The sequence below is a fragment of the Maylandia zebra genome, linkage group LG17 (genome assembly GCF_041146795.1).
Source record: "Maylandia zebra isolate NMK-2024a linkage group LG17, Mzebra_GT3a, whole genome shotgun sequence".
Taxonomy (NCBI): Eukaryota; Metazoa; Chordata; class Actinopteri; order Cichliformes; family Cichlidae; genus Maylandia; species Maylandia zebra.
The window spans coordinates 486,469-502,024 of record NC_135183.1 but is presented as its reverse complement, the minus strand read 5'-3'; the positions used below and the strand labels follow the sequence as shown (position 1 = coordinate 502,024).

Here is a 15,556-nt window from a genome sequence, read left to right as displayed (position 1 = left end):
CCAGACACATTAACATCAGACATGGACTTTCAAAGTAAAACAGGAAACATAACACAGACTCACAGGCAGGCACTATAACAAAGGGACCAGAGACGTGGGACCAGGGCAGACAGACACTGACTGGATGTGGGGATACAGCAGACAGGGGAGACAGCAACTACGGAACACAGACAGAAAACCAGAACACTAAAACTCTAACCAAACCCCACCCAGAGGACCCAAACTAAGAATGATCCTAAAACCCGTCAAGAAAAGCTAGAAAATAATGAAATAACAAAATCAAAGAACCAAAACACAAAACACTGGGTCAACGACCCAGGGACCCTAACAGAAATTCTCTAGGATCAAGAGCTGCAATCTGATGTTTATCAATACTACAAAATCGACAAAATTTGTCAACATTAAAGGACTCCAAAAAGCCTGCAAGGCTGTGAGCCCCAAGGTTATCTGCACAGACACAAAATACAGTTCCCTTTAAAAAACTATTTAAAGAGTCAACATACACCCCTGTGCTTTCAAGACATTTTAAATCCTCAATGAGTGGATAAAGAAAAGCATCATACCCAAACTGTTTAACGTCTACACTTTTACCAAGAAGAGCAAGCTGTATTGAGTGTAATGTAGAACGAAACCTTGCAGATAAGTTGAGTACAATAGACAGCAGTTATTTTATGAATTTTTAGAGATGTTCCTAAAGGGTTGCATATTTCAAAGTTGTCAATATACAAAGCTAAACTAATGCAAGTATCTTGCAATCCTAAAAGCTTGTTGTTTTTGAAATACTGCCCATCTCTAAATGATCTGTAACCTTCACTAATTTCTTTATCAAATGCTAACTTTTCAAAGAAACTTTTCCCTTTCAATAAGTTCTCCAAGACCTGGTTTACTGAGACATAAACAAATGTATTTCTAGTTCTCGCTTTGTAGATGTACTCTGTAGGCTCAATTACATGAAAATTATTCTTGAAATAAATATTTCTCTTGTAATCAGTAGATAATGCACCTTTTGGTTCTGTTGAGATAATTAATGGGTTGGTTTTGAAAAGTGCATCATTTATATTTTTAATTACATCATCATCTGCCTCAATGTTCTGTTCAGCAAGCACCTCTTTGATTCTTTGAAATGAATGAACCTGAGAAAATTTTAAAATGTCACTAATTTCCTCAATAATTCTCTGCAAAGCACTTTTAGAAACATGTAACAAAGTTTGCATGCATAGAAAAAGTCTAGCTATTTTATGTTCAAGACATTGGTAATCTACAAACTCATTGTCCTCTTTATCACTTGATGCTACACCTGAACCACTTGATAATGTCTCTGGCTCCTGAGAGGTATTTAAGGATTTATCAGGGGAGCTACTTTCACTAGGACATGCATTTGCATGAGAAATCAGTCTAATACAGTTTTTTATATCTTTTGAGTTTTTGTGCTTTCTGCTTGTGTGTGACGTAAAGGTTGATAAATTGTTGGTAGCATAGTCACATTTTTGGAAAGGACAGGATACAGTCTGATTTTTTTTTAAGTGCTTTAAAATATGTGAAATAAATGTATGCTGTGAGCAGTTTTCCTTAAATTCACAAAAAAATGTTGAGATCTCCTGCCTTTTCTTAGCCCTGTTGTGTGATCTGCTGAGGTGAGACTTCAATGCCCCTCGTGTCCTGAACGAACAGATGCAGTCACTGTAAACACAGGGCAAATGAAATCCTCTTCTATGTCGTAGCTGGTGATGTCTTAAGAGTACTTCTTGGCTTGAACAGACAAAAGAGCAGAACTGGCACTGCATACAAAAGCTATAATGAGAAGAGAGGAGAGGACAGTGTCAACAATTCAAAAGAAACCTGAATTAATCTCAAATTACCAAAGTTACATTACCTGATAATGTGTTTGGGGCGGGGGGCAGGCACTCCTGTTCTGATTCCTCTCCTTACCAACTCCTCATCAGTCCCTCATAAATCAGGACAAGCAGTGGTCTGGAGTTGGCTTTTAATTCTCTAAATAAATAAAAATAGCAATTAGTTTTAAAATAAAATACCAGCTTCCTGACATTACTTAAGAATTTTTTTCTCCTGTCCTAATTTTTTTGGCTCACTAAAGTGAGCTGATTCTGCCTTGTAAAATGCCATGTGAAACACAGTAAAACAAATAATTTACAAAACATACATTACATCAAATGTTTAATTTATTTAATTTATTATTAACAAATTGTATTCTACATGGAATGCACCAACAGTATATTGGGATGTATTATGTAAGCCAAGGATAATTTTGTGTGATTGGTTTTACAACTTAGAATGACAAACATTGGATTGAGAGTATGAGTGGGATAAAACTCCTGAAGCATCTGTTTAAATTATCAGTGCATTTATTAATGGTGCTCCATAAATAAACCAAAACAATGTTGTTTTTGTGCATAACAAAAAGCTCACAATTGTGCAGTCAAAATGTAAAATAAAAGATGCTGAGCATAATAACAAAGACAGATTTTGCAGCTGCTCTGTTTCCAAGTTCTACTGCGTGACTGACAGCCTGGAGTTTGAAATCCTCTTTGTAACCGTGTCTCTTACAGGCGCCATTTATGGTCCTTACACGCATAATATGGTAATATTACGTTGAAGCAGAGTACGTATCACTCTGCGAGGTTCCTCGGTAGCAGTAATGCTCCAACAATCTGTAGCATGTTGACCTATGTTTGTATCAGCCACTAGATGGCACTGTGTCGCTGCAATGTGTGTAATTCACTGGCGAGCAAGAAGCTTCAGGGCAAGGGAAAAGAACAAGAAATAAAGTGGAAGCGGAACAGAGATCAGTGTGTGCGTGCAGTTAATAAGAAGCTCGGTATACATACAAAAACAACACATGGTGTCAGAGTAGCGGATTCTACGCAATCCCTCGCCGTCGGACAGCGCAGACATGGAGGCTTACGGCGTTCCCACACCGCGTATGGACGCTCACCGCAGACGACTCCCGAAAGCTTCAGACGTACTACGATAAGTACACTGATTACATCATACCGAAAGCTAACCCAATCTACGCCCGATATAAGTTTCATGAAAAGATGCAGGGTGAAAATGAGACATTTGAACAGTTTATTACGGAACTGAAACTACTTGCTAAAGACTGTGGGTACCCAAATACAGATGAAATGGTCAGGGATCGCATTGTATTTGCCACTAACTCGCCACACGTCCGAGAAAAGTTACTCAGCCAAGGCGCAGAGCTCACGCTAGAGAAAGCTATAGATATAGCACGATCACACGAGCTAGCAAAGCAACAGCTAAAAACTATGGGTCACTCCAGGGGCCAAGAAACTGTGCACGCCATCGGCAGGAAATCGCACAGACAAGAATATCAAACAAGAAGCGTGAGACCAAAAGAACACGCTAATGCAACACTAAAAACGTGCAGCTATTGTGCCGGACAACAGAGTAATAAAGACACCTGCCCAGCAAAAGGGAAGCAATGTGCAAAATGCAAGAAAATGAACCATTTTGCGAGAGCATGCAGGTCAAGACTCCCTTCGCAGACAAAAGCCCACCTCAAATCAGTACACACTGTGAGAGAGAACATAGAAATGACAACTAAGGACACAGATGAGGACCAAGACTGTTTCTACATTGATAGCATCACCATAGAAAATGAAGGAAGAAATGATGAGCAAGCATATGCAGACATGCAGCTTGGTTCCCCCCCACAGACAGTGAGGTTTAAAGTTGACACTGGGGCGCAAGCAAACACAATTCCAGCTAACATGTTCCAGACACTCTTCCCACACGTGACACTGAAGCCTGTCACACACAAGCTCACAGATTATGGGGGACACTCACTCAGCGTGGAAGGAAAATGCCAGTTAAAATGCAAACACAAAGACAAAACCCGCACGTTGGAATTCCATGTTGTTAACACAAGCGCCCCACCTGTATTAGCAATGAAAGCTTGCCGTGACCTTAACCTGGTAAGGATCGTGATGGCAGTGACGGAGGAAAGAGGCAAGACAACCAACAGTTCACAGGCAATACTAGACGAATATGCAGACGTATTCAAAGGGATAGGAGAATTTCCTGGTGAATGCAGTTTCCATGTAAATCCAGACGTTGCACCCACAGTCAGCCCACCTCGTCGGATTCCCATTGCTCTGCGAGCCCAACTCAAAGACGAGCTCGACAACATGGAAAGGAACCAAATCATATGCAAGGTCACAGATCCTACAGACTGGGTGAATGCACTTGTTGTCGTGGAAAAACCCAAGACGGGCAGACTCAGAGTATGTCTGGACCCCAGACCCCTCAACAAGGCTATACAAAGACCCCATTACCCTCTACCCACCTTAGAGGATGTCACCACAAAACTTGCTGGGGCCAAGTATTTCAGTGTTTTGGACGCCAGATCAGGCTACTGGGCCATTAAGCTAAGCCACGAATCATCTCTGTTAACCACATTTAATACTGTGTTTGGCAGGTACCGCTTCCTCAGGTTGCCATTCGGCATAATCTCAGCTCAGGATGAGTTCCAGCGACGCGTGGACGAGACCTACGAGGGCCTGAGGGGCGTGGCAGCCATTGTGGACGACGTACTGGTCTTCGGAGAAACCAAACAGGAGCATGACGACAACCTGAGGGCCATGCTGCAGCGCAGCAGAGAGAGAGGTGTAAAAACTGAACCCTGACAAGTGCACCATCTGCGTCAAAGAGGTCAGTTACTTCGGTCACACATTGTCACACGAAGGGCTGAAACCAGATCCACAAAAAGTAAAAGCAGTCCAAGACATGGCGCCCCCACAGAACAGGGCGGAATTGGAAACAGTGCTGGGGATGGTTAATTATCTAGCAAGATTTGCCCCACACCTGTCAGAGATAAATGCTCCGCTCCGCCAGCTGTTAAAGCAGGACAGTGAGTTTGTATGGGACAAGAACCATGACAGAGCCTTTCAACGAATGAAGGAGCTGATCACTAAAGAACCAGGCCCAGTTCTCTCCTTCTTCGACCCCAAGAAAGCGCTACGACTCCAGGTCGATGCATCCAAAAGTGGCCTCGGTGCTGTGATGCTGCAGGACGGCAAGCCAGTTGCCTACGCATCCAAGTCACTTAACAGCACTGAGCAGAACTATGCCCAAATAGAAAAAGAGCTGTATGCTGTTCTCTTTGGCTGCAAGCGGTTCCACGAGTACATGTACGGTCGACATGTGACCATTGAGTCGGACCACAAGCCACTTGAGTCCATACTCAAAAAAACACTAGCATCAGCACCACCACGGCTACAGAGGATGATAATACAGCTGCAAAAGTACGACATCAGCATCATCCACAAGCCAGGGAAAGACATCCCGGTAGCCGACACGCTCTCCCGGAAATCCATAGAGTTCCACGTCAAATCACTATGTGACGGGATGGATGCGCAGATCCACTCAGTCCTCAGCAACATGCCTGTCAGTGACCAGAGACTCTCAGAGATAAGAAACGAAACAGCCCAGGATCCTCAGCTCAACAGCCTGAGACGGACCACATTGAGTGGATGGCCAGATAAAAGGTCTCAATGCCCGCCTGACATCCAGGAGTTTTGGAACCACAGGGATGAGATCTCACTGATAGACGGGATCATGTTTAAAGGAGAGAAAATGATCATCCCAAAAAGGCTCAGAAAGGACATGATAGATCAGATTCATTCCAGCCATATGGGCATAGAAAAGAGCAAAAACAGAGACCTTCTGTTTTGGCCAGGCATGGGAAAGCAGATTGAGGAAGCCGTCGGAGCCTGCAGCACATGCCAGGAGAGACAAGCTGCTAACCCCAAGGAACCCCTGTTGTCACATGGAATACCAGAACGACCGTGGCAGGTCATAGCCACCGATCTGTTCACTTGGAACTCGGAAGACTACATCATCATGGTAGATTACTACAGTAGATTCTTCGAGTTGGAAAGACTGCGCAGCTGCACTGCAGAAGCAGTGATCCACAAACTAAAGTCAGCCATGGCTAGGCATGGTATTCCAGAGTCGGTGATTAGTGATAACGGTCCGTGCTATGCTTCCAGTAAGTTTCAACAGTTTGCAAAGTCATGGAGTTTCACCCACACCACTACTAGTCCCCATTACCCACAGAGCAACGGGCTAGCCGAGAAAACAGTCCAGACAGCAAAGAAACTTCTGGACAAGGCCAAAGCGGAACATAAGGATCCCTACTTGAGCCTATTAGAATACCGGAACACCCCCGTGGACAACTTAAAGTCACCTGCACAACTACTCATGAGCCGGAGACTTCGCTCCATCCTCCCTGCAACACCAAAACAGCTGGCACCCCAAGTAGTTTGCCAGCAAACAGTGCGTGAGAGGAGAGAGGTCTGCCAGCAGCGCCAGCAGACTTATTTCAACAAAGCCGCCCGACCTCTGCCTCAACTATGTCCTGGCACACCGATCCGGTTCCGGCAAAAAGACGGTTCCTGGAAGCCAGCTGTGGTCACAAGTTGTGCCGACACGTCCAGAAGCTACAACATAACCACAGATACAGGACAAGTTTACCGGCGTAACCGCCGACACCTCCGCAGAAGCAGGAACAGCGTAGGAGGTGAGGAGTTCATTCAACCAACAGGCATCAGCGATGACAGCCCTGTGGTATCTCAGCCCCCGCCTGTGGAGCCCCCTGGTGAAGACATTACAACACCTGGATACACGACTCGATATGGGCGTGTTACCAAACCAAGACAGGTCTTAGACCTGTAATATTGTAAAGGGTGCAGGCAGATCGCTGCCCTAGAAAAAAAAAAAAAAGGCTGTTTATATGTTTGTTGTTCCAATGATGTCACTAAATGCATCTGTTTATTATGTTTGTGATATAGCCAGTATTGAGTCGAATGCTATGTTATCAATGGATGTGCTCAGGATGTTATTCCTGTAATTTCAGTTGCCTTAGAAATTTTACAAGCCTGAGTTGTGGTTTTTTTTTTAAGAAGGGAGATGTAGCATGTTGACCTATGTTTGTATCAGCCACTAGATGGCACTGTGTCACTGCAATGTGTGTAATTCACTGGCGAGCAAGAAGCTTCAGGGCAAGCGAAAAGAACAAGAAATAAAGTGGAAGCGGAACAGAGATCAGTGTGTGCGTGCAGTTAATAAGAAGCTCGGTATACATACAAAAACAACACACAATCCATCAAGCAGTGCTGCTTCATAGCTTACCAAAGTCGTACCAAAACATTTTTTGACATATTTTTTAAGCTGTGTACCACATAAAATTGGTTCGAGGTCAGTAAGCACAACCAGAATTCATACATAAGACAGACTGTCGATTTTTGAGATGAAAGGATTTTAGGCCGTGCGTCAACGGTTAGCCCGGTTAGCTCGTTAGAGCCGCCCAGCTCCACGCACTGGGTGATCCGCGGTAACTAGTTAACGGAGATTTGCCCCGTTAATGCAGTTATGGCATTAACTTTACGCTGACAGCATTAAAATAGTAATCTTCAAATGTTTTCTTTTTACCGACCAGCTCCTCTTTGATAGCTGCCGTGTCCATCTTGTCGTTGCCTGCAGGTGAAGCGATGGGGGAGGTGGAGTTGTGTTCAGTGAAGGAGAGAGGCGGAGAATAGGCTCCTCTGATTATTTACGAGCACGTGCAGAGGATGCCCAGCATTGTCCATAATGTCCATCAGTTTCTTTAATGTCCTTTTCTCTGCCACTGTCACCAGAGTGTCCAGCTTCATGCCGACCACAGAGCTAGCCCTCCTGATTCGTTTTTCCAGCCTGGATGAGTCCTTTGCTGTGCTGCTCCCCCAGCACACCACAGCATAGAACAGTACTCCTGCAACCACCGACTGATAAAACATCCTCAGGAGCTTCCTGCAGATGTTAAAAGACCTCAGCCTTCTGAGGAAGTACAGTCGGCTTTGGCCTTTTATGTACAGGTGCTGCGTGTTGCATGACCAAACAAAACTTTCAGTGCACTGTGAAAGTACAAAAACAAACAGACAGGAAGGCCTAGTTAGGACATATCTAAGCATGCTCTTCACCTTGGAAGGGTAATTCAAACCAAAACTAATTGGCAGGTTCAACTTGGTAACAAAAGAAAATGCCTCAGCCAGATAAATCCCCAAAACATTCATCCATCAGCCACACACACCACATAACACTGCTGTTCTATTAGATAATGAGTTTCTTCCCATGTAGCCAGGTGTGTGTCGAGGTAAAGCCTCCCCCACACATCAGAACCCAGAATCTATTAGTGCCACCCATTTTAAACCCTCTCTACAGCATTCTGTTTGCACCTGCTATCATTCAATCATCTTTCCTAACATAATACTAGTCCACTAGTTTACATATCACCTCTCATCCCACTAAGTGAACTGGACAAGATGATAAAACAGAAACGCATGCTTAAGATGTTATCTGGTCTTCATTGCATGTGTATATGTCTTAATAGGATTAATGCATTTTCTGTTTGTGTGTGTGATTTTTGTGTGCCTCTCCTCCTTGCAGTGTTTCAGACACTTTTCAATTCTCCACTCAAAGGCAGTCGGTTTTCCTCCCCAGGTTCCTTAGCCCAATTTGATCTCCCACACTAAACAACAGCGTTCTTCCATGTCTCCTCCCCCTCCTTCCACTGTACTCTCGTCTCCCCCCTTGCAGCAGTCCATTGCATCTCCATCCATCCAGTCATGATGATGGTGTTTTCTCCTTGCTGATGCCTTTTGCACATACTGCTGTTGCTGCTGGACCCCTCGCTGCTCAGGATACTGCTGTTGTCTCTTGACCTGCCATGTTGTTGCTTTTGGATCTGCATTTCTTGTTTTCAGGGAGACGTTAACATCCTTGGAGCTTGCTTTTCGGGATGAGGAACACATGGAAGTGAAGCTGTAAAACAATTCAGCCAAAACTCGTCCTGGGTGTTTCTAATGATGTTAAACTATTATTTTACTCCGACCGCCGCCTGTGGAGATTGATCCAGGTCTGCTTCCCACCTGCAACTGACACACTTAGACATTTTGATCATTCTCATCACTACTTAAATCACACATCTCCCCTCGCTTTTGTTTTTGAGCCAACAGAACCACGTCATCTGCAACAAGCAGAGATCAGATTCTGAGGCCCCGGGGCAGACCCAGGACACACTGGAGAGATTATATCTCTTAGCTGGCCTGGGAACGCCTTGGTGTTCCCCCAGACAAGCTGGAGGAGGTGGCAGGGGAGAGGGAAGTCTGGGCTTCTCTGCTTGAGCTGCTGCCCCCATGGTCCTGGACAAGCGGGAGAAGTTGGGTGGATGTTATATTTGAAGTGCTTACAACTCATAAACAATGATGTCTGGAGACCAGAGCTCCCTCACAGGTAGAGAAGTCTTAGTGACACCATCACACTCCTTGGGGTCCCAGACCAGGAACTAATTGTGCCAGTACTGCCACAAAAGTAAATCTCCAGTGTAACATTTAAATATGTGAGCAGCTTTTTACAGTGTCCATGGTTATTCCTGTTATAAATGTTACATTTAGTGAGTACTTACCAGTCTCAGCCACAAGAAAGTAGTGAGTATCTGTGTTTTGTCATTCTGAAATACAGTGAATATTAGTAATCCTGTTACAGACTGAATTGAAAACTCCAGAACACGTAAAAAAACCCTCTGAATCACGTACAAACTCCAAAATACGTAAAAACACAACAGAAGTGCTTCAGGATGCTCGGGGCAGTGTTGAGCTTTTGTTACCTTGTGGCTACACAAGCTAGGAAGTACCAACGACCGGATTTAGTGTGTGGTCGTAACAGGTAAATGAACATTCTTACAACATTATTTGTAATAATAATGCTTGTGTATAAATACACAAACACACATGCTTTCAATTGTGTAATTTAAGTGATCTAGGCAGCTCCGTTTTGGAAGTTCAGTTAACGCTAGAAATGTGTTTTGGAATTTGTACGTGTTTTGTCTCTAGGGGCCACCGCATATATTTATATAAACATACATAAATAAAACCACAGGTTTTTGTTTTTTTTACATTACTAATTTTGTGCATAATTTTATATTGTTGTTAATAATAAATTAATTAAAGCAACGAAACAACCTGAAGAGCCGGTTGGGAGTTGAAAGAGCCGGCTCTCTAAAAAGAGCTGGAAATCCCATCACTAGAATGCAACACACAAAAATCAGTGATTCTTGAGATAAGGAACAAAACATGTCCGGCAGATAAAACCCAATTTTGTGGTTAAAAATATGCATACAAGTGTTACCCAACTGCCTAAAAGACAAACCAAGGCAATGTTTATACAACAAAAGTATGATTTAGCATTTTTTATACATATATATTTATTTTAAATGGTACAATACATTACCAGTACCTTAAAAATCCGCTGTCCACAAGCAGGTGTGATAATATTAAAATACAGAAAAAAAATTAAATGTAAAATTAAACATCATGGCTCTCGTCACTAAGTATTTAAGTCAATACCTTATATAATATCAAAATATGCAATTGAAAATTTATTAATTTAAGTGATTAAAATCGTGTCCAGAGTTTTTGTGAACACCATCAGATTTTTTTAAAAGTACAAAAAAAATCAGGAATTATTGTGGGCAGCTTACACTCTGAGGACCCCTTTACCACTTCCTGTTTGCTACACATGCCATGAGGTCACTGCTGTGATAATTTTTTATTTTTTAAAGATGCAACAATTTCAAAAGCATTTTTATTTATTTAACTTCAGGTCTGCCAATAAGTGACAACATAGTGAAACAATAATCAGTGTGTATATGTATACTTTTTAATTCATTAGCTCAAATCAAACCCCACAAATTATTCATGCACCACAGTCACAAGACCCTTCTCAGATACAAATTAGCTAGTTCAGTGAATGGGAAAAAACTTCACTTTGGTTTTCCAAGCAATCTGCAATGTAAAAACAAAACAAGAAAGTGTGCACGGTATTTTCAAACAAGGAATTACAAAATTTTGCAAAATGAAGAAACAAATTGAAGGCTGGCAGTCAACTGTAATAACCAGCTAGATGGACAGTACTAGAGTTATGTTGATTGCTCACAGCCTGGGAAAGACTGACTGATGTAATTAGTCGACCTGCTCAAATATAATTACATAAAATCAAACTTAGAGACAGCATAATTTGTCAGGTGCTTCCTCTCTTAGGAAGACATTGGAATATGTCAGCTTTGCATCCCCCCCCTCATATTTCAAATGAATTATTGTTGTCATAACAAAAAAGTTATTAAGATTATGTGCCACCATAGTCTGCTCCTATGAATTTGAAGCATACATATTATAGATAAGATGTGTCTGCATAGGCTGCTGAAACACATCTATCCAACCTTTTGAGGACATATGTAGGATAAAAGAACATTAATCATGTTCTTGATAATTGGAGGTTGTGGGTGCATGTTGTGTGGCAGGTGGTGGGCCAGAACCATCTCCCAGGCATCGACCAGATGGACATTGAAGCCTTTGAACACAGCCCTGAGTGCCTTTAGCCGCTGAAAAGTGTACCAGTCGCTGTTGACAAATGCACCAGAGGGTGTAAAAGATTTGGGATTTCCAGTCCGAATGACAACCACAGTGCCTGGAGCCCTGGACAGTAGCCTTACCACTGCCCTGCGAATGGACATCAGTCGACGGATGTAGAACTCAATAGGGAAATTGTCAAAGTGTGCCCAGATGCCAAAAACTACTACAGTGTTACTACCTCCAACCACATTGTCCAGCTCATTGGCAATATAATGCAGCTCCATGGATGGGACATTGACAGTACGCAGAGGAGGACCGTGGGCGCGGTGCGTCACAAAGATATTGTTTGCATAGTCCAGCGCCATTAAAGGTCCGATAGACTTGGGGCTATGCAGGTTAAACTCCTTTAGATCTAAAAGAATTCCAAAGGGAATAAGTTAAGCTACATGAATAAAATGGGGTGAACATCATAATGTTGGTTTACAGAAGGGTTTGCAGAGAAGCTACCTGGTAGTGATGCATTAAGGTACTCAAACCACTGCCTCATTGTGGAGTCTCCATACATATGGACCACCTTTCCTTTCAGACACTGAGTGATGGCTGAGGAAGTGTTGAACTGTTGAACTGTGGAACCATCTAGTGCTCGCCACACACCCTGGTAGTAATAGCCAGAGGGTTTAGACTCCCCACTGCTGCTGCTCACCTCTGACTGACCTGGTAAGCAGGAAAACAAATAATTGTGTGTGTTTTTAACTTAAAATGAAAAGACCAAAACAAAGCCTTTCTTTAACCTGTCTGTAGCATTCAAACCCAAGTCAAATTCTTACAAATGTATTGCTGTATTTTTCTAATTTTGATTTCATGAAACATCTGGTCGATGGCGTGTTCTAGAATGATGTTAAAGCTGACCCCAGCCCAGCAGCCAGAACCTGAACTTCAACTTGTAAGAAACTAATGAGCAGTCAGGTTGCCACCTCTGTTTCTCCCTGTCCATGTTTCTATAGCAGAATCACTGTGCTATTTTCAATTCCCATTACTAGTCATTGATTGGCTTCCAACGATCTGCCCTTCTACATGAGAGATCAATCTAATTTTAATGAGGTAAACCTCACTGCACTGCCCAATTCCCAGAAGTTTCTTTGTAATTTTATAAGAGACCCCTACGGTAAGTTAATTTCATCCACATCTTGAACTATGCTTTCATAAGAACACCCCCAGCTGTTAGTGTTATCAATAACGCATCAATAAAGTTCTCCAGATCTCCTGATCACTTACTCTTAAAATAACCTTGACACATCCTATAGGTGTCCAATATCAAGAAGATGCTAGTAAATGTTGTGGGAGTTTTAATTTATTTATTTATTAATGTTTGACCTGCCAACTGCTTATAATATATATCACAACCTTTTTTAAATATTTCATTATGGAGATATAGATGTTAGCGTACCTTTCTGTTTTGGCAAAATGGTGACGCTGGCTGGTCCTGAAGCCGGAATGGAGACTTTCATATTTACACCTCTGAAGGAAAGCATACACAATTAACATCTTCACAAAATTTGGAAAGAACATCTTTTTGAACTAGAAAATTAAATGTATTATGCACAGTATATACATTTTTAGTCACTCCAGAAATTTAACACCACAGATAATGCTCACCTCTGAAAAAGCTTCTCCATAGTTGTCAGGTTTTTTTTATATCCTCCATTGTAGTTGCTGATCCTGGCATTACAACTCAGATTTGTTGGCTTGTAGCAGAACCATGGCTCACCTGTATGGAGGTCAGTGTAGTTACACACAGGCTGCTCAGTTGGACGTAAACATACGTTACACGTGGTCGTTCTAGTGAACAAGCTTGAGCGGAACTGGCTCTTGAAGAAGATCCTGTCAGGTTCCTCTTTGTTCATCCTGCGCAGCTCTGTGACTGCCTCACTGGGATGAACCAATATCACCTGGTAGGACAAAGAATCAGAGTGTTGAAACAGTATCACATAAATATGTATAATGACGACAACCTTTTAGAACAGACTTTCTTTTTGATGGTAAGTAATTCATTCAGATTACATGCATGCAAGCATGAAGACAATGACAAAGTCAAATGTATTTATATATCACAATTATATCACAATTGCTGTACAATTAAGATAATTAAAAAATAAAAACATAGGGAGACATGATAAGAGTTAAGAAAAAGAATCATGAAATTGTACCAATTTAAGCGATCAGAAAGCTATGAGGGTGCTAATCTGTGCAAAGCCTTAAAAACAAATAATAAAATCTGAAAATTAATTCTAAAACTAACTGGCAGCCTGTGCAATGATGCCAGTGTGGTGTGAATAAGGCACGGCGGGTCCAGTGATCAGTGTTTTGAGCCATTTTATTTACATCACAACACACCACACTCCAAACCCCTGAGTTCCCGTGTTTATAACTGGGCGGGAGTGATTAAGGATGCCGTGCAGCTGCGTCCGCCCTCCCTGCACGGCACCGCAGGCCACGCCCCACCACATACCCCCATCGCTCGACTGAGGCCGGGGAGCCATCCGGCCAAACCTACTCCACCCACCGCGAGCGGGAGAGGGGATCAGCCTGGACCGGCGGCGCCCCCGGGCCCTGGCCAAGCGACAGGGAGGTGTCTGTTCTGGTGGCCGCCCATGCATCCAGCGGCGCCGGTGATGAAGTGGGTCCAAGGGTCGCCCACGGAGCTGGACCGGAGGCCACCCATGTGGTTGTCACAGATTATTAGGCAGAGCACTCACTTGCAGGACTCTGAAGTTTAGAGAGAAGGTGAGGGTTTATTTTCAGTGCGGCACCAAGTGAGGATATCTACATATATACAGTGAGACAGATAACACCGGGCTCCGGGGGGTGGAGGGGGGTCCGAGGGGAAGGTCCAAGGCGGGGTACATATGCTCCTCTTCAACTTAATCCACAACTCACTCTGAATGTCCACTCCAAAACGCTCACTCACACACATCCACAGAAATCCAGACAGCAGGGAAGACGGGCAGGGAATCTAGAAGGCCTGTACACAGAGAAAAACAACGTGAGGAGGAACCTCTAGGTGATCACAAGAAATACTTCCAAAGGCTAGGCCACACTGACGCTAGGTAGTGTTACGCTCCAGCGAGGAAGCAGCCTCTCTTGCCATCTTAAGTAGTCTGCCAGGATCAGTGTGAATGAGCCACAGGTGTGTGTTCAGGGCAGGTTCAGAGGCGGGGACTCAAGGTCCAGTTCCGCCCTGGTGGGAGAGGCGAAGACAAAAAACACACACACCACGACCTCTCCAGATCTTGAGAACCATGACAGTGGCAAGCAGCGACACAGCCGGCGTGGCATTGAGCCGGGGCTCATGGACAGCTGGGCAGGCGTCCAGCACGCCGGACCACACCACACACCGGCCTCTCCGCCGCTGCCTCTCCCAGCTGGCGCAGCTCACGCACCGCCGCCGCTGCTGCTGCTGCTGCTGCTGCTGCTGCCTCGAGAAGCCCCTCGCGCGGCTCCTTCGTCGCCGCCACTCCCGGCACGAGCAGCCTCTCGCGCGGTTCCTCCGCCACTCCTGGCTCGAGCAGCCTCTCCCGCGTCCTGGGTTTGGGCACCAGTGTGGTGGGAATGAGACATGGCGGGTCCAGGGATCATAGGTTTTGAGCCATTTTATTTAACATCACAACACACCACACTCCAAACCCCTGACTCCCCGTGTTTTTAACTGGGCGGGCGTGAATAGGGATGCCGTGCAGGTGCGTCCGCCCTCCCTGCACAGCACCACAGGCCACGCCCCACCACAGCCAGTATGGGAGATATGTGGTCTCGCTTGCGTGTGCCAGTTAGTAACCGTGCTGCAGCATTTTGGGCCAGCTGCAGATGGCTAACTGATGACAGACTAACACCAGAGTAAAGACTATTACAGTAGTCGAGGCAAGATGAAATGAAGGCATGGATAGCTCTCTCAAAGTCTCCAAAACAGAAAAATGGCCTCACTTTGGCAAGTAGTCAAAGATGAAAGAAACTGGACTTGATTACAACATTAATCTGTTTGTCAAACATTAGAGTCGAAAAACACTCATAGGTTCCTAGCAAAGGTTTTTTTTATATTTAAAGGGCCAAAGTCGCAGTGGACCAAACACAATCAC

At 43.9% G+C, this 15,556-nt stretch overlaps 1 protein-coding gene and 1 long non-coding RNA gene across 2 annotated transcripts; both read right to left on the bottom strand.

Moving 5' to 3' along the window:
* Positions 1-1,309: 1,309 nt before the first annotated feature.
* On the bottom strand, positions 1,310-7,532 carry LOC106674725 (uncharacterized). Its single transcript, XR_003025034.2, has 3 exons — positions 7,475-7,532; positions 1,874-1,992; positions 1,310-1,791 (listed from the first exon to the last, which is right to left on the bottom strand). It is a non-coding gene; the product is annotated as an uncharacterized LOC106674725 (long non-coding RNA).
* A 3,680-nt stretch (positions 7,533-11,212) lies between these two features.
* LOC101477377 (NXPE family member 3-like) lies at positions 11,213-15,044 on the bottom strand. Its single transcript, XM_076876137.1, has 6 exons — positions 14,863-15,044; positions 14,183-14,192; positions 13,083-13,375; positions 12,874-12,944; positions 11,934-12,140; positions 11,213-11,838 (listed from the first exon to the last, which is right to left on the bottom strand). Exons 1-6 carry the CDS (start codon positions 15,042-15,044, stop codon positions 11,285-11,287), a joined length of 1,317 nt encoding a protein of 438 aa, XP_076732252.1. The 3' UTR covers positions 11,213-11,284.
* Between the last annotated feature and the right edge of the window lie 512 nt (positions 15,045-15,556).